Source organism: Rhinatrema bivittatum, chromosome 5 (assembly GCF_901001135.1).
Source record: "Rhinatrema bivittatum chromosome 5, aRhiBiv1.1, whole genome shotgun sequence".
In the NCBI taxonomy this organism is placed as follows: domain Eukaryota; kingdom Metazoa; phylum Chordata; class Amphibia; order Gymnophiona; family Rhinatrematidae; genus Rhinatrema; species Rhinatrema bivittatum.
In genome coordinates this window covers 19,257,909-19,277,557 of record NC_042619.1, presented here as the reverse complement: position 1 = coordinate 19,277,557, position 19,649 = coordinate 19,257,909, and the positions used below count along the sequence as shown (strand labels likewise).

Below are 19,649 nucleotides of genomic sequence, written 5' to 3'. Positions count from 1 at the left end.
AAGTTTTGATGCTTGTTTTTAAAGCCTTGAAGACTCAAAGTCCATCTCATCTGATATCATAGATTAAAAGATATATACCAATTAGGAATTTATGCTCAACAAACTTGTATTATAAACACAAGTGAGGACAATTTTCCACGCTCCAATGATTGAAAGTGTGGCTATGGACCACTATGTCTAATCATTCAATATTTCAACCATCCCAGTGTTATTCAAATCTCTTCCCAATGATGTGGCTCACAATATGTTTTCCAAAATGATCTTGATATTTTTATAGTTTTAGCTAAAGATATTCCCCTGATGCTGCAGCGTTTTGGCACTCCTATGTGCCTGCATCGGGAGATTTATGATATATTGGAGGAATACTGAAGCGGACGATTGCTGACAAGGAGTTATGATACATCGGAGGAATATTGAACATTGACGTGTACACCTGGTTACAATGGAATAATATTGAAGCGGATATTTGGTTACATTGGAGAAATACAACTGCAGCATGGCAGTATTATGATGGCATTCGTTGATGGAAGGTGACTGAGATCATTTTGGAAAGCATATTGTGAGCCACAGCATTGGGAAAGAGATTCAAATAACATTGGGATAGTTGAAATATTGAACGATTAGACATAGTGGTCTATAGCCACAATTTCAATCATTGGAGTGTGGAAAATTGTCCTCGCTCTCAAAGCAAATTACTATTGCAAGAACCTTCTATTAGACAGGCACGGTTAATGGAAACTCGTAAACGAGCTTTTTATGCTATAGGCCATATTTGTGGAATATTTTACCAGAAGTATTGAGAAATACTCATACATCCCTGAAATTGTTCCATTAACCTCAGTAGTATAGCAATCACTCTCTAGGAACACAGCACACCAGAACATGGCATGACATCAAATGTCTTGCGTCGCTGCCAATTTATTTAATTTTTATTTATTTAAAAACAATTTTTATTTCACCTATAAGTTTCCTGTGCTAGACTGATTACAACAATCTGCTAGATAAGGGAGCCCTGACCGACGTGCCGCAAATGCGCAGTAGAGAGCAGCTCTACTGCGCATGCGAGCACGTCGGTCAGAGCGTGCCTGTTAAAATTGGCGCTGGAGGAGCAGTAGCGGCGGCCCGAAGAGCTGGAGCGGCTGCGGCCCGAAGAGCAGGAGCGGCAGGAGTGGTGGCACCCCGAAGAGCAGGAGCGGCGGCGCCCCGAAAAGCAGGAGCGGCAGGAGCGGCGGTGCCCCAAAGAGCAGGAGCGGCGACGGCGGCCCGAAGAGCTGGAGCGGCGGCGGCCCGCGTGCAAGGGAGGGAGGGACGGACGGAAGGACCCCCTGGAGATCTTCTGAGGGGGGGAGAGAGGAGTGACTGAGGGGAGAGGGGAGGGGGAGAGAGGAGTGACTGAGGGGGGAGGAGTGAGGGAGGGGGAGAGAGGAGTGAGGGAGGGGAGGAGGGGAGGAGGGGGAGAGAGGAGTGACTGAGGGGAGAGGGGAGGGGGAGAGAGGAGTGACTGAGGGGGAGGAGTGAGGGAGGGGGAGAGAGGAGTGACAGGGGAGGAGGGAGGGGGAGAGAGGAGTGACTGAGGGGAGGGGGGGAGAGAGGAGTGATAGGGGAGGAGGGAGGGAGAGAGAGGAGTGACTGAGGGGAGGAGGGAGAGGGGAGAGAGGAGTGACTGAGGGGAGGGAGGAGTGACTGAGGGGAGGAGGGGAGAGAGAGGAGTGACTGAGGGGAGGGAGGGGGAGAGAGGAGTGACTGAGGGGAGAGGGGGGGGGGAGGGACTGAGGGGAGGAGGGAGGGGGAGAGAGGAGTGACTGAGGGGAGGGGGAGAGAAAGGAGTGACTGAGGGGAGAGGGGAGGGAGGAGTGACTGAGGGGAGGGGGGAGAGAGGAGGGACTGAGGGGAGGGGGAGAGAAAGGAGTGACTGAGGGGAGAGGGGAGAGAAAGGAGTGACTGAGGGGAGAGGGGAGGGAGGAGAGAGTGGGGTGAGGTGGGAGGGAGAATGAGGGGGAAGGAAATGAACCAAAAAAAATGTTAATGTAGCCCGTTATTACGGGCTTAACGGCTAGTTAAAATATAAAACATATTAATAATATACAAAACAAGCAGAAACAATACATAAAATCAAAGATATGCTACACATAATCAGTGTGGAGAGAGAGAGAGCCTCTGGGAAGGCTTTCACAGTATGCACCTATTTATATGCCTATAGGAAGGCAGCTAATAGCTTGAGGTGAGGGGTTGATTTTCTGTCCTGACCAATATTATATGCCCGTGAACAGTCGATTTTTAAAAATGTTTCTAGGTGCTCAACATTTGTAAAAAAACTCTCAGAAAGTGAATATACTGTATACTGTCTCAAACAACCGAACAAAAATCCCAAGTGTGCTGTTTGTACTTAACTTATAATCTTCACATTTCTGCCACAATCTATTTGCCTTGCCTTCTACATGTTCCTTGAAAGAAATCGCGACAACGATGGGTTCCACTTTAGAGGCAACCATTGGTGTTTCGGCTGGAGCTGCATCAGGAGACTGCAAAGAAAAACTTTGTGTTGGCATTTTTCTCCATTAGCTTACCAACATTTAAACAAACCAATCAGATCTTGAAGGAACACACACGTGACTCAATGACATTATTCACCTTTAAATTTTAAAATACTGTCAAAAAAACGCAATGTCCATCAATTTCTTTATTGTATTGTACACTAATTGCTTTAATCAAATTAAAATCCATCATTTAAAAAATGAAACTGGAAAAAATGGAAGCTAACATGCAAGCCAATCAGTTTCACTGTCAAACTCTACCAATCAGTTTCACTGTCAAACTCTGCCAGTCAGTTATGCCCTACCGCAAATCCTTGGATGTGTGGTTTTTCTCGAGGCAATGTCTCACCATCGGGGCTTCCATTTTTTAAAGTGGTAATGCAACTGCGTTGCTCAATCATTCTACCTCAGAACTTCCTCCGCGTTTTTCCCAATATATATCAGATCCCACGGACATATATAACAATATACACCATGGTAGGGCATAATTGACTTAATTCCACCTCCGAGGCTGGAGTTAATTTTTCCGTGTTAAAAAGTGTGCCTTGGGCGCCCAGAGATGTTTTGCATTGGGGGAGGTAATAGCTAATAGCCTCTTCTGCATGGAATTTACATGTGCTGAGCTCTGTCGGCTATGCATTTGTTTGGGTGCACATTTTGAACGCGCTAATCTCCTTATTGCTTGGGGTGCTAGTCTAGCGCATCCAAAACATGCATCCAGCTGTATGTCAACCTGTGCCCTAGGCTGGGCGCACTTTATCGCACTGGCCCCTGAGTTTGAAAACGGCTCTGTCTGTGAGCCTGAGGAGTGATCATAAACCTGGGCAGATCACTGGTTGCCATACTTATAAACCAAGGCAGAAAGGATGTAAGAAATAAAACAGGACACGGTGTGCGTTAAAGAATTTGGCTGATATATGTTTAGGTGTGCCTTCATGATCTGGAATCTTTTCCTGCTGCCCGCGGGTGTCTTCTAAAAAGGGAAGGGTCGTGCACACTTAAACTTTGAGTGTGGACCCTCCCAGCAAGAGCACCTGTAGGTGCTTGCACCTGCTTTCTCCAGCAGGGACATTTTCAAACTAAAATGACGCGCGCACTTTTCCAGCTAGAAAGATTGGCGCATCGCTGCCTTCCCCACTACCTGGGAATGCCTCCGCTCAGCGTGGGTAAAAGATAGCCGCACTGTGGAGCTACGTCCATATTTTTAGCTGCATGTAGGGTGGGCCGTTATCTGTGGAAATGGCTTTTGGAATTTGCCCTTCTGTTGGAACATGTTCTTGTGCTTTTCACGTGTTCTTTAACAAAACATAAGCGGCTGTTAAATTGGGGGAAAGGGGCAAATACTGAAACTCCCCTCATGGAGTTTCCCTTTGGAGCAACACCCCACGTGTACCCACATACTTGCTGGCTGTGTGGAAGCACCGGGAAGTTAGGCATGCTGATTTGAAAACGTAATCACTGTACATACTCTTCCTTTCCTGACATAATTCCATACTTTTACCCGCAGTAAAATGCACCAATAATCAAACTGCATTTTTACATGCATAAATACAAAATTTCATGTATAAATATGTTTGAATATGTATTTATTATTGTTCATTCCCAAAGGAGCATAAGGGGCCTTTGCAACAAACTTTAGTGTTCACTTGAAAGCTCTTGTGTGTATTTTAAAAAAGCAAGCTGAAGAGTGAAATTGCAAGATTCCAAATCGGCATCAGCCTCGTGCTCGCACACCTCCCGCGTTTGCAGTTCAAAAACTTTTCTTTGAATAGATTTTTCCCCCAATGCGATCCAGATGAGAAAAGAGAAATTGAGGACTCCCTTGATGAATCTGCTGGTTGTCGGCGCGATGGACTCATTTATGGGCCGGTGAGGAGGGGGGCGTCATGAAAATGAGCCTCATCCTCTCCAGACCTGAGCGTTTCGCTCGGTCCTGAAGCTAGAACCCTTCCAATGGACCTTGCCACCGCCAGAGCTGGCTGGGACCAACCTGCACTGTTGCTGAAGAATGACATCAGTGGAGCGGCTGCGAGCGTGGGGAAAGCCGAGATGATGGTACGAGCCAGGAGCTGGAGGGAGCAACGGGCAGGATAGAACTACTGAGGCTGGCACTGAAGCAGATCTTACTGGAAACCGGGTACTTATTTCTCCTCTAACCACCCTACAAGGGGGATGTGGGGAATTTAGTGTAACCCCTGGCCAGATAGTCCTGGATAGGAGCCCAGGGCATACATCTCAGTTCAGATATTAAGTGATCAGTTCTCAGAAAGATGTCAATTAATTCTTAGTGTCCAAAATTCCATGTGGGGATGGGAGGTGGAGGGCAGAGGATAGCTTCTGGACCCTAATGAATTGTTGAACACCAAGTCACTCTTTAAACCCCTTGTAAATAGCACCGATGATCAAATGAAACAGCAGAAATGATTATGCTGGAGCTGGTCTGGTTTCCAATTCAGTATTACCGATAATTGGTAGAAACGAATGAAATGATCTTTACAGCTACTGCAATCCAATTGATCTACAATAAATTTGTGACCCCAAGCTTCCAGCAAATGTCTTTTGATGTTAAAGTCAATTTCCTTAATAATTTAGCCTCTTCTCCTTCCCAATCAGTTAAATCACTTTTGGCTTCTTCCCATTGTGAAATGATTAGAAAATAATCATAGTTATTTAAATGAATCTCAAGTCCCAGTTCTCATACATCTCATGTAGTCTTTCTTCTTTCTTCCTCCTGGTCCCTTGCTGCTCCCACCCAGGGATCCATTTTTATAAACGACCTGGAAATGAGAACAACGAGTGAGGTGATCAAATTTGCCGATGACAGGTCCCCACCGTTTGCAGACGGAGCTGGCTGGGGCAGAGGCCCTACTGAAGCTTCGTCAGTACCAGCCTTCTGAACTGAGATGTGTGCCCTTAGGTTGAGTCCTCGGGTGCCGGGGCTGGCTGGTCTTAGGTGCGGGCCTCTGTGAAGGTGATGATCTGTTGCGAGAACTAAAGTCAGGGCAAGCAGCGGTTAGGCAGGGTCAAGTTCAGGCTGTGGTAGGAGGCAAGCAGAGTTCGGAGAGTGTCGTGGTCCGGGCAGAGAAGAGGAGGGGCCAGGCCGGCGTCTGGGAGGCAGGTGAGAGTGGTGGTCTGCGGTTCTGCCATGCAGTCTACCAATCAGAACAGTTACTCCTCTCCTCCCAAGTGTTTCTCACCTGGATCAGTAGTAACATGCTCTTGAATACCACTCTCAAACTTTCTCTGGTAATAGATGTGAATCCTTTCCTCTGTGATGACACCAACTACTCCTCAGGTTCTTTCTAGGTGAAAGAACCTCTTTCTCTAGACGAGTCAGAATCTGAGTCCCTGGACCCTAAGGCTCTGAGTCAATGAAATAAAACAAGAAGGAAAAAGTTGAATCAAAGGGAAAACAAATGAGAGACAGTAAGGGTGGAAAAACTTCCTATTCACTTATTAAAAGATTTCCAAAACCATGGACCAAAAATAAGGGGTAAGACATTTTACCCAGGTCTCAGGCCCAGAGACCCCCAGGGTCCTTCTCCCTGAAAATAATCAACATAGGGGACAGCAAAGGGCATTAAGAACATAAGAAATTGCCACACTCGCTCAGACTGTGGGGTCCATCAAGCCCAGCATCCTGTGTCCAACAGTGGCCAATCCAAGTCACAAGTACCTGGCAAGTACCCAACAATAAATAGATTCCAAGTCTTCTGTTCTCATCTGTTTCCCTTTACCTTGGTCTTTTGTCAGTTTGTCCTGTTTGTCTGTCTGTGTTTGTGTCAGGAGGGGTGGTGGTGAGGAGAGGAGAGGATGGAGCTTGAGAGGCAGGAGGCGAGGAGGGGGAGTAGGGAGGAAGAGGGCAGCAGTGCTAGGGGTAAGACATTTTACCCAGGTCTCAGGCCCAGAGACCCCCAGGGTCCTTCTCCCTGAAAATAATCAACATAGGGGACAGCAAAGGGCATTAAGAACATAAGAAATTGCCACACTCGCTCAGACTGTGGGGTCCAGGGATAGGGATAGGGTCCAGGGATAGGGACAGGAGTAGAGATAGGGAGGGGGGAAGGGATAGGAGGAGGCAGGAGGGGGAAGGGGATAGGCAGGCATATGTGGTGGGAGGAAGGCAACAGGCTAAGGATAGACAGGGTAGAGGGGAGGGGAATTGGTAGGCCAGGTACAGGAGGGGGAGAGGAGTGGGAGCGAGAATGAGGAAAGGGAGGACACCTCTCCAGAAGCAGCACATTTTGTTGCATAGACCCCTTTAGACTGTAAGCTCTTTTGGACATGAAAAGTTATAAATATATAATCAAGCATTTGTACGTGGGGTCTGTTGGGCAGGTTTCCTCTGCTGGCAGCCTTTTGTGCAGAGAGCCCAGCCTCCTTCCCTGACTAGTCACGAAAGCAGGGGGTAAATGACCAGCCAGTGTGGCCCCCATTCTTCTTGCGACCCCCTCCATCTAATATGAAAAGAACATTTTCACAGGGGACCAGCAAGACTTGGAGGAGAGGGAAAGAATGACTGAGGGAAGAAGATGAACAAGGAGCCACACTGGAGTACTTAAACAAGAAATCCATCTTTCTTTACACAAGTTAATGTATTCCCTAGTAATAGGTTTCCAGAAGGCAAAGGTCTTTGCTGTCACTGACATTGTTAGTGTGGCCAAAGACCACCGCAGGCATTCAGAAACTTGAGGCTGAAGAGCAGTCTGAGCCTCAAAAACCTTTTTTTCAGCTGACCAGTTGTTTTAGTTTAAGTGCAGAGCTCTTAGCTGTGCGCTCTGAGGCAATAGCAGACTGTGTGGTGCAACCACTGCAGTGCCTACGCTACAGAGTGGCTGGAAAGGCCAGAAGAGTCGGGTGCTGGTGCCTTTCTGACAGGTCAATCCAGTAACGAGCGGTAGGAAGAGCTGCGTTAGTGCCCGGCGCACCCGCAGTTGCTGCACGCACAGTCCGGCTCACCTACCGCTCGATCCTTTATGTAAATTGCTTGCAAATGCAAGCCGCGTCCAAGAAGCGTTCGTGAAGCGTTAGGCCCGCGCAACCCATTTTACTGTATACAGCGCCTATACAGTAACCTGGGTGCGCGGGCCTAACGCTTCATGGACACGCTGGTACCTGTCATTTCAAATGTCATTTGAAATGACAGGTACCAGGAAGTGGACAGTTCTCCGACCCTCGGGATTGTCGGCCCTCTCTCCCCTCCTCCCGAAGCAAGGCGCGAAAAGCAGCCTTGCTCTGGGAGGAGGGGAGAGAGGACTGGCAGTGTAAAGCGACAAAGCGACTTACTTTTTTTGCAGCCCCCCCTCCGGACATCGGCGAGGACGACCGCGGCTCCCCTCCCCTGCCTCCAGCTGCCCGCGAAGATAGACGCATCGCACGGGCGAAAGCGGCCCCTGTGCGTGCAATTGGGCCGCTCAAGACGTGACGTTACATGCTGTGACGCCAAACGTCGTGACATCACGCCTTGAGCGGCCCAATTGCATGCACAGGGGCCACTTTCGCACGTGCAGGCGTCCAGCTTCGCGGGCAGCTGGAGGCAGGGGAGCCGCGGTCGTCCTCGCCGATGTCCGTCTCCGGAGGGGGGCTGCAAAAAAAGTAAGTCGCTTCGTCGCTTTACACTGCCAGTCCTCTCTCCCCTCCTCCCGGAGCAAGGCTGCTTTTCGCGCCTTGCTTCTGAAGGAGGGGAGAGGGGACTGGCAATCCCGAGCGTAGGATTGCCCGTCCTCTCTCCCTTGCAACTTTTTTTTTCGCTTTTTCGCTTTTTTTCGCTTTTGTTGCTTCGGGAGGAGGGGAGAGGACTGGGGCTGCCCCGGAGACCAGCACCCATGGACGCGGCCAGGGCAGGTGAGCGGGGGCTGGGGGAAAGTTTGCCGCCTACCCTTACCCCTGCCTCTAACGCAGGGGTAAGGGTAGGCGGTAAGTTAGCAGGTTAAACGCGCTGCAAAACGGCAGGGAAAGATAGCGATATCGGGGCGCGCGTTACTGGATGGTAGGGAATAGCTAATTCGCTCGTTTACATGCAATATACATGCCGCGTGCGGAAGGGGTTACCCGGGGATTTAAGGACTCGGTAAGAATAGGTTAAAGGGGATTGTGGATCGCAGGAAGGGCTAACACGGCCGGAAAGTGAGTAGAAAGCGGGTTAGGAGCGGGGTAAACGCGGCCGCACTTTACTGGATTGACCTGTGAGTTATAAGCCAGACTGTTCCCTAGGGCTCCACCTTGCATGCCCTCTTCTGTCTCCAACCACATCCTCCCACCCCTCCCTTAAAAGATCCTTATTGACACAAAGGACCGACGTTTCCAAGCATGCCCTGGTGGTAGTTGTCTGCTCTCCTGGAACGCTTCATGCTCCTGTGACCTCCTCTCTTGGTATGTTCCAGCTCTAGGAGGGACGAAGAGAAAGCACGAGCTGAGTGTACTCCGTTCAGTGTGCTCGTGTTACTTGGCATGCCTTTAGCGATTTAACCAATGCATTTTCGAGTTTCTCTACACAGCTGTATGACTATGCCATGTCTGACATTTCTGAGCATATTAAACCTTTTGGCATCGCTCGTTAAGTGGCTTTTCAAGGCACCCGTTGCATGTCTTTGTGAGCCCCTGCTGAAATTGGTTTTGTGCGAGTTTTATTGCCTAGGGTTACGAGATGTACGCGGGGGTGATAGAGTGAGGTGCGTGGGGAGGAATCCAGGGCTGTGCCAGCCCCAGCTGTAATGGCACAGGGTGGCCCTATTGAAGATATTTCCCCATTTGCAGGTGACCCTCCTTTGCTGACCAGCTTTCTTCAGCACAGAATGGGGATTAAATTAGTACGGAGAAAGAGTTCGGAGGTGGAGAAACTGCACATTTCCATGCCAGTCAAGGCCAACAGGAAGGTAGGAACAGTTTGCTTTAAGCTCCATCTTCCTACTCCCGGCTGTGGTAATCCAATAGCAACCCCCGCCCCCCCAGGTTCATCGGATCTCCCTGTCTTGTCCCATTCCTGTGGCCCAGAGAGCAGGGTACCAAAGGGGGTCTTTTCTTTTGGAGGGGGGGGTTGTTATTTTTCCTTTGGTTAGTTTTGAAGTTTTTTTTTCTTTTTTGTTCTTTTTATTTTTAAGTTTCGTTTTTTCCCCCTCGGCCCCTTTTTCTTCATTTTTCCTTTCCTTTTGCTTTGCTCCCTCCCTTTCCAGGCACTCTCTGCCCTTTACCTTCCCCCATCCCTCCAGGCCCCACTTCTAGGGACAGAGGCATTGGGGGGGGGGGGCACGCAGCACTTCTGCCTTGCTCCCCGCTTCTCTCGGCAGTGGGAACGGCGTAGGGCTGACGGGTCGGGCAAGACCACAGAGCCCCAGGACTCCAGCAGTGGGGAAGCCTACAAGAAAGGGGGCAGTAGCAGCACAGAAGAAGGGCTGCTCGCTGACCTCTGCTTCCTGGAGGGGATGAAGCTGGGGGGTGGGGAATGGAGAACTTTGGCATGGGCAGCACCGCCCCCCTCAGCCCACTTCTTTCTGCCGGCCGCAGTGCTGAGCCAACCCCTCTTTTCACAGACAGTAGTTGGCTGGTTAGTGCATGGGGATTGAGGGGAAAGTGCCACTTTATTGCAAGCAGCGGCAGCTTCGCTGACGGCGGCGTGGCACTCTGCGCTGCTTCTGCGTCACGCCGCTTGGGAATTGCTGACTTAAGTGATCCCACAATTTCTCCGAGGAAAGCAAGTAGTAGTAGTCCGAGTCGTCGACAGAGCCCAGCCCGAAAAGATTATTACAACGTTTCTAGACGCTTTTGTCTTGCTCTACTGAGCGTGGGCAGGGTGTCCCGGGTGTGGCGGGAGGCCCTGCTCCAGCTGACAGCCGCACCATCCTGCCGTGCTGCTCCTGCTGGTTGTGGCAAATCTTCTCCTTCCCACCCCCCCCCCCCCCCCCCGGGACACCGCTTCTTCTTCTGGTGCTGCAGGGGCAAGAAGAGATGCCATCGCTGTGCTGCCCCCAGCACGGTGGCGCCCAAGGCAGCTGCCGAGTTCACCTAGTGCTTCCGCTGGCCTTGTGAGTGTCGTCATCAGGTCAACAGCAGTTCAAGTGAGCTCAAACCTGGGAACATGGGCTCAGGCCTCACCGTGAATTGGGTGGGTCCCCTAAAAACCCAAAGTGTGTTAAACACAAAATTTGGGGTAGCCGTTACCTTTCAACTGTTTCCACAGTAAAACAGGCAGATAGTAAAAAAAAAAATAATAATAATTTTCAGCAGCACAAATATTCCCTAATACAAATAGTTCATGTCTGATGACATCCAGCAACATTCATCATTAGGAGACAATTCACTTAATTCAGAGGCAGAGATAAATGATGAGACAGCCATAGGCATGCTGTGCTCGCTGGTATTATCCCCATGATTCCTCCCGAGAGCTCTTCAGCAGAGAAGAGTAGTTCATTTACTCCCTCCATGGGAAAAATGTGTATCTGGGAGCAAAGACAACTCCAACTAAGAGCCGATGCAAAAGGAGGAGATAAAGGCAGGCACCCACTGCAAGTCTTATCCTTTTATACCTTGTAGATGTTACTGCTGACATTACAAATCCAATGTGCTCCCTCCACTGCCGAAACACATGCAGCCTATTATTTTCTATAGGTTGAGGTAAAGGGCTAGGTAATGGTCAAGTGGTTCAAACAAAAGTTGAAGATGGAATAGCATCACCTCATAATGAGATTTTGTTATAATCTCTCTAGCTTGTTGTCCCCTGCAGCTAAACCCAGTGCCTTATAGTACAGCATTTCTTGGGTTGTCAGGCCACGAGGAGACGCAGACCATGAATATTCCTTTTAACATACATAGAGGTCTCCACATAGCTTCAGCTAGCATGCCTAGTATTTGCTTTTCTATTTTAGGAAAGGTTCTTGGTAACACGAAGTTTCCATGTGTGTCATTCTGATGTCCCTTCTGTAATTCGATTGTAGGTGAAAACGTATATTCCCAAGGTTCCAAAGCAGCCTCTGATGTTACAGCCTCCTCATCATTGGCACCAGGAGCTTCTTTTGGACAAATCCAGACTCCTAGGTTTAGGCAAAGAATCACAATTGTCAGCTAATCTTCTTCTACCAATCAAATCATCGTCGAAGGAACAAAGCGAGGAACCTTATGAGACGATGCAGGTGCCTGGCCGCTGTCAGGAGATCTATACGGAAGAGACGCAAGACGTCAGCGCAGAGGACGAGAATGTCCAATCTGTCTTCATGACCCAGGTTTGTCTATGCTGTATGTGAGGACACTTTAGGAGAAAGTAAGGGAAGTGCTGTGGGCTAACGATCAAGCATTTAACTAGGAATCAGGAGAGTGGATACATTTTCTCTCTGCCTGACTCTGTGTAACAGAAATATAGAGCATAATAACAGCAAAGCATTAGTACAAGACCTATCTAGTCTGTCCATTATCCCCTGTCTACTGCAGGGCTACAGACTTTACTTAAATCTCCAGTTTTATCACTGTTTGCACTTGTTTAATGCTTTCCATTGGGTAGGCTGTTCCATTTCTATGACTTTGGACAACTCCTATGACTACTTCTTGTTTCTCTAGCACTACAAGATGTGCGCAGCATTGCACAAACTCACATAAGAGGCAGTCCCTTCTCAGTAGAGCTTACAGTCTAATCAAGACATACAAACAGGTCAAATAAGAGACTTGGGGGGAATTTCATTTATTAAAGAAAATGGTTAAAACAAGGGTCTGATCAGGAGAATTGGTGTTAAGATGCAAAAACAGCCTGAAAAAGGTGGGGTTTTAGGCTGGCTCTGAATATGGCCAGAGAGGGACCATGATGCACCAGCTTAGGAAGGAGTTCGCCAGCACTGGACTAGATCAATGAGCTAAGTTCATGAGGAGCTGGGTGGAGGGAGAGATAAGGACGGTGACAAAGTTATTTAATCTGTTTGCTACTGTTTACTCAATCGCAACTGGGTGGTAAGAATAAGGACATTATATGCAATCCCATACTTTGAGTTTCCCCGTGTCTCTGACCACGGTGCCGCTAGTTCTTTAAGTTCAGCAAAACCCGGCACTGGACTCTTGTCCCTTTACGTAACGCAGTGGGGCTCTCCTAAACCCTTGCACCGTGTCTGCTTCCCAATAATCACTTCCAAAAGCTGCAATGCAGTCAACAACAAAAAAACACCTTTATTTAATTAGTTATTGTTTCACGTGAAGCAAATTTGACAACAATTTGAGGCAGTTCTACATGTAAGCTCCCCACCAAACCAGAGGTACAAAAAGGAGAGATACAAATCACAAAGATTCTTGGCCCGAGTTTCAAGCAGCCCCTCCCCTCTGCTAGTCAAACCCAGCTCCCAACCGGACCATAACCAATTAACGCCGGTGGGACTTACGTCCCCACCAATTAAAGTAACTTCCACATCGGATGTCTGTATATTCAGCTTAGCCCTGGACTTTTCATTTTCTGAGCTGTCCCTTCATACAAGTTCAGTTCCTCTGCTGCAGTTGGCGCTGAGCCGGAGCGTGCCTACAGCAGAGGCGCTGCTACGTGAAGGGCACCATAGTGCTGCCGCCCCGAGGAGAAGCACGCCGCGGCCCTGCTGGAATTGCCAGCAGGGGGCCTGACCAGCAAGGTCGCAGCCCTGCCGGAATCCCCGGTGGGACCGGAAGAAGAAGAAGAAGAATGCCACGACCCTGTCGGAATCGCCAGCAGAGCCGAGTGAGGAAGAGCAATGCTGAGGCCCTGCCAGAATTGTGGCAGGGCATGGGGGGGGGGGGGGGGGGGTGAAGCAACGCCGTGGCCCTGCCAGAATCACCGGCGGGGCCTAGGGAGGAGGAGGATTGGCGCGACCTGCTCTGCAGAAAGGAGCTCTAGGCCAGAGTTGGGTCGACCCCCAAGAAGAAGTCCTTTTGGCTGCGAGGGATGATAAAATCGACTGCTACTGCTGTTTCACTAGAGGGGAAAGTTAGAGAGTGTGTGTGTGTGTGTGTGTGTGTGAGTGAAAGAGGGAGAAGGAAAGCGTGAGCATGTGTGTGTGAGAGAGAGAGAGGGCATATATGTATAACAGTGTGGGAGAATGAGAATGTGCGTGTGTATGCATGTGTGTATGAGTAAGAGAGCATGTTTGAGAGAATGAGAGCATATTTTTGCATGCATGGGTGTGTATGTGAGAGTATGGGCCTGTGTGAGAGCAGGGGTGAGGGAGAGTGTGTAAGAGATTGAGGGAGAGCATGTGTGGGAGTGAGACAGAGCATATGCATTTGTATGCACATGTGTCAGAGAGGGAGCATGTGTGTGAGAGAGCAGAAAATTTGTGTGCAACAAACTTCAGCCCTCTCTTCCTGCTAATCCATGACAATCTTAGGGCATCTGGAAATGAAAAGTTCCCAGGAATGGAAAGCAGGGGATTTATAAAAATCCTTGTGTGTTATTTGATGTGTCTGTTTTGAAATATTTTATTGGTGTTCGGAAAATACTTATGAGTTTTTAATTATTGGTTGTTATTCGATTTGTTAGCTGTTTTGAATTATACTCTTTATTCATGTAGTTTTACTACTGTTGATGAAATGTATATTTCTTGATTTTATTGTTTTATGAGGAATGGTAATGTATATTTTTTCCATTGTTGCACTGCATACAGAGTCAGGCTTCTTGCGATTTCCAGTTCAGTTTTTGTATGCACTTTTCATTTATATTTTACGGTCTCTTTATTCTGTATTTCATGAGGGTTTGTCTGTGTCCTGCATGTGTGACCGAGGTGAGGGTATTCTGCTAGTGTATAGTTTCTGTGTAGAGATCTATAGCAGCCTGGCTTGTTATGTTTTCCTAATAAGGGGTGTATTGGTGTTTTAGGGCCCGTTATATTTGCATTGTTACAATTTCATAGGTTAGGTTTTTGCTGCTTGAGTGCTGGCAGTTAGTGCTGTTTTGATAGAGAAAGTTATTGTATTGTAGTTCTTTTTTCATGTGGCTTGCAGAGGGCTAAGCCCATGCCCATGTTGTGATACTGTTGGGAATCCCGGCCGCGGTCTGCCACAGCCAGCATCAGCTTCTGTCCTTCCCGCTCCGGTACAGGTCGCTCTGGGGCCTTGCCGCGGCATCCTCACCACGAGAGAGATGCCGCCAATCTCTTCAGGGACTCCTCCTCCTTAGGTGCACGCTCGAGCCTGATTCTTAAAGGGGTCACGGCGGGAAACCTCGGCCCAGCCCCAAATCGGACGTCATCAGCCAGGGCCTATTTAAGGCCATACCTGACACTCTTTCCTTGCTTGGCAACAGGTCAGCTCATGTGAGTAGTTAGTTGCTTGTTCCAGTCTCCGTTCCTGTGTTCCTGCTTGTTCCAGGACCTGTTCCTGAGTTCCTATTCCTGTGGTTCCGCTCCTTCTCCTGTTCCTGCCTTCGGTTGTCTCCCATCCTGACCCTTGGTGGGTTCTCTGGTTCCTGCTTGTCTTCTGGCCTGGTTTATCGTCTTGCACTACTGCTGCCCCCCTCAACTCCTGGACTGTCTTCATTCTTCTGGACCTCCGCCAGCCTCGATGCGGACTGCCTACTGGACCTTCTCTCCGCCAGGAGACCTCCGGCTAAGTCCTGCCGGCCCCGGCACCCAAGGGCTCTACCTGCGGGGAATGTGGGCTGGTATAGGTGAAGCTCCCGTCAGGTCTCCTGGGCCCGCTCCGCCTCCCGGCTACACAAATCACTGGAGGGCCTCCCCTCAGTGGATCCACCAGCTCTCGATTTGCTTTTTTTTTTTGCAGGGTTTCCGTTTGACCTCACCACATTGTATGTAAATATAACATACATATTATAAGTGATATTATATCTCAGAAGATTGTACTTTGAATATCCTTTCAGGTAAAGTCTATTATTATAAATGCATAATTTATAATTATGTGTAGGGAGGATGTGACAAGGTAGGATGGAGGTGCAAGGCTGTAAGGTTTGCCTGGGACGCCTAACACCCTGGCCTCAGGCATTGCTGTACAAACATTTGACAGTTTCCTCTAGCGGGAATTGATAACACACAAAGCCCATTAACAACTCTAATCCACCTCCATACATTCCCCTAGTTGTCCAACTTTCTTCTAGGCAATAGGTTTAGGAGATAGACTTAGCTTAAAGGATGAAAACGTCCATCTGACTCTGATTCCCTCTTCTTCACTGCTTCCCATGGTTAGCTCAGGTGCTGTTCTCCCTCTCACCACCTTCTCTCAGCTGTGTCTTCAAGTCCTCCCTAGGAGCTAATTGCTAAGGATTCTGGGACTTGTAGTTTACAGGCAACCAAGCTACAGCATGCTGCTTGGTCCAAACAAGTAGGACCAAGGCAAGTTTTACAAAATTATTCTTCTTTTTTTTTTTTTTTTTTTTAAAGTGCAAGGACTAGGGCAGATCTGTCAACTCACCACAACTCCACACCGGAGAGTCACAAATCCCCAAGTGGGTTAGAAATACGCTAAAGTGGTACAAAACAGAGGGTTGTGCCACATGGAGTTCACTCTTTGCAGAGGAGGTTGACCACCAAGGTGCTGCAGGGGGTCAGTTCTGGTGAAAGCTCACCTCGGTGTAGCCATGACATAACACTCTGCCCTCCATCCAGGCCGAGGTTTTGACAGATGTTGAATACGGACGTGAATTCAGTTATTTAGGCCACGTGAGCCGGTTGGGCTGTGTTGCTGTAGAGCAATAACAGAGATTCCTTCTCCGCTTGCCCACCCACCTCCAGGTCAGCACTAAGAACAGGGTGCAAAACAAACTTTCATGGGGTAGCTGCTGCCAGGCCCAGATTTTCCTCCAGGCTGAATATCGGCTGCCGGACTGGTGTTGTGGGGGAAATCCCTGTGTATAATTTAGAGACCTCACCCCTTTCCCCCACCCCAAATGGGACACTTTTCTCTGCATACAGAAGGAGAAGTCAGGGAGATGGGGGGAGGGGAGTTTTAAGGCGGCATTTTCTGCAGGTAAACAACCTTTACCCACAGAAAACCTTCAGACAGTTTCTCCAAAGCAGCCAGTTTTCCTATAGATCATCTAAACTAACAACTGATGAGGAATAAACGTAGCTAAAAACCCCCGCACACCCGTTAACTAGATGAGACAGTGCTAAACTTTGGCGTGCAATGGCGATAGGATCCACAGTTACAATCAAAAGGAAGACATCCATCACACATACTCAGCTCGACTGAGAGAACAAACCTACCACTAGACATATCTAAGAGCTACTATAGGAATAATAATAAAATAAGCATATAAAAGAATCAAAAAATACTATACCACTTCTCAAAATGACAATGGGAAAGCCGGCTCACTTAGTTGATGTGGTCCATACATTTGCAAGTAGCACCCCCCCCCTGTTCTATCAGATTTCAGCTGTGCCCCTTTTCATTTCAACATCCGCACTCTCCTCTGCTTTTGCACCATGCACTCTTGACAAAGCCGACTTTCCTGTTGTCTATGGCTGAGTGATCGCTTTATATAATTTCTGTACCTCTCTATTGAAAGGTCAGCGATTTACCAGATGTAGAACCAGCAGCTCAAAGAAAAAAGCACAAACGATTGAAAAAGCAGCTAGAAGAGGTGGTGATCCCTGAGAAGTACCAAGGCTATGAAGAGCTGCTCAGTGTCAGAGTGGACCCTGATTTTATGGAGCCAGTGGGTAAGTCAGTAGGCACTTTTCAGGAGGGGGGCCATCTGGCTGAATTGGTTCACATTAGATTTCACCTCCAGTCCAGGCCGGAGGGAGGAAGGAAGGGAGAGAGTGGAAAGAGGATTTGGATTATTGGGTGGCAGGATTATTGTTTATTTCTCCTGTTCGGCTTCTGTATTGTGTGCGGCTGAATAATATTAAAAAACAAAGTTTTCTCCAATAGCTACTGTTCTTATTTCTGCAGATTCCCACTCTGTCTTATGTGTTGTAGTATTATCTTGTTAGTTATTTTTACATCTCTGTGTGTTTTGAGAGAGGAACACAGGATTTTAACCTACCAGACTCTCTTTGTGGTGTAAGCAGATGCACAGCAAGGGGTATCCAACCAAGCACTACTAAATTCTATACATACATAGAATTCGAGCACATGTGCTCTGGCTGAGGGCTGCGAAGCTTACCTGGTTCCTGTTTGGCTAAGTTTAACAGTCCGATTTAATATAACTTTATTCTTTATTTTTCCTAATATATTTTGCTTTATTTTCTGATGTTATTTCCCTCTTTCTCTCCCTCCCACCCCTAAAGTGTTGCCTTCTTAAATAGTTCTTCCAAGGATTAGGTTACATGAATAATATAGGACCAAACTCTCAACTTGTTATTAGTAACTGTTAGCAAAATGTCTTTTATTCAGTACAACAGACAAGGTGCTTGTGTCTCAAGGTCTATCATTTGGGAGAATTAAGGGTTGTCCAATTTGCCTTCATCTGTCTGCCATAAATTAGGAGCTAATGCATCTGAAAGATTGTCAAAGCTTTCAAATAACCTCCCCTTCCTTGCAGCTCCTAGAATCTCTCTCTTCACTTAGAGGATCAGAAAACCCAGTTATAAATGGTTTACAGTGGCTCTGATAGAACAAGAGCTGTGATTTTGAGACACCCACTTCCCCAACTTTAAATCATCCTGTGTATCCACCCCCACGCCAGAAGTCAGACATCCAGAATTCCAGGAATAATTGGATTACAATAGGCTCTGACATAAGGCCTGTGAGGAAGAGATACCACAGTCCCTGCTGTTATTCTACATAATGCATTTTCTGCATTGGAAAATGAAGAAGCCCCAGCAACAGACTATTAAAGCGATGTCTGAAAGGAAAGAGGTCATCCAGTGCACCAGAAATCCTTTAATATGATCAAATATCATAAAGGAAGCTGCTTCAGCTGGGAGACTGTCAGAGAAAACCAATATGGGAACTCATTTTGATGGGGGGACACAACAGTTAAATGCCTTCCAAGATCCTCAGATAATAGGAATGTAAACCAGGTGGTCAAAACAATTATAGAAGAAAGTAAGAACTCCGATATCAACATCATCATCCAGCTGGGGACCAATGACCTTGCTAGAAATGGTGTCCACAAAGTACAAGAAGATTGACTTGGCATAACTTTCCCTTTCCATGAAAAGGTAATAAATACTTCTGCAATTTCAATACCTGGCTCAAAACCTGGTATAAGGAAAGTGGTTTCGGATATATTGGAGGCTGGGTCCATGTATGGAGCAATAAAAGATTATATGGGAAGGATGGTGTTGCAGTCTGGGAATCTGCAGTCTAGGTGTGAACCCTTGAGCCGAACTACCCTGATATCAGAGTAGGTCGGGAGGCGGAGCCACAGACACAGGTCTTCACCCGGGAACCAGGAACTCCCCAGGAGGAGTCCGTAGGGTCCTAGAACCTTGGGACTTAGGAGCACAGTAACAGTCTCTATAGGAAAGGCCTGGGCAGGAGTAAGCCACAAAGTCCAGCAGCAGGAAGCAGGAAGGCCCGGCGAGAGCGGGGCAATCAGATAGAGTCTCTAGCCTGCTGAACAAAGCAGTCAGTGAGCAGGCCCGGGGTCTGTGGTAAGCCGCGGAGCGGAACAGACAGGTAACAGGAACAGAGTCTGTAGCGTATCGTAGACTGTGACCAGCTGAAGGCAGGGCTGGAGTCAGTAGCGTGTAATAGAGCCGGACTGGGCAGTGAGTAGAACGAAGGCAAACCCAAGTCAGGCTAGCAGCCAGTAGAAGCAGTCTCAGGTGCAGGCAAAAGGTCGGAGGCTGGCGGCAAGCAGGAGCGGAGTCGGGCACCAGCTGAAGTCAATGGCGGGCGGCAGGCAGAGCGGAATCAGGAACAAGCTGAGGTCAGTGGCGGGCGGCAGGCAGAACGGAGTCAGGAACAAGCTGAGGTCAGTGGCAGGCGGCAGGCAGAACGGAGTCAGGAACAAGCTGAGGTAAACCGGAAAGCAGAACAGCAGATGCGCAACTAAGAACTACTAACAGTAGTGACCCTCGTTGCAAGGCAATGAGAAGGCAGATGAACGCCGGTTAAATCAGGCTTGGGGCGTGGCATGGTTAACCCAGGCGGGGCCAGACTTCCGGTGACCGCGCGTGTGGCAGCAGCGAGATGACTCAGCAATGGCGGACGCCCCGAAGGCCCAGCGGAGCCGCGGGAGCGGCGTTCCCCCCATTGGAGGTGAGCCCTGAG

The 19,649-nt window shown here is 48.4% G+C and overlaps 1 protein-coding gene across 3 annotated transcripts in view; it reads left to right on the top strand.

Annotated features, from left to right (window-relative positions):
- Positions 1–19,649, top strand: part of XRRA1 (X-ray radiation resistance associated 1) — a 168,671-nt gene that overhangs the window by 112,665 nt on the left and 36,357 nt on the right. For all 3 annotated transcript variants that reach the window (XM_029602091.1, XM_029602092.1, XM_029602090.1), the window contains exons 13-15: positions 9,291–9,409; positions 11,465–11,749; positions 16,990–17,143. In XM_029602091.1, coding sequence (XP_029457951.1) covers positions 9,291–9,409; positions 11,465–11,749; positions 16,990–17,143 — 558 coding nt within the window. The remainder of the gene's footprint in view (positions 1–9,290; positions 9,410–11,464; positions 11,750–16,989; positions 17,144–19,649) is intronic.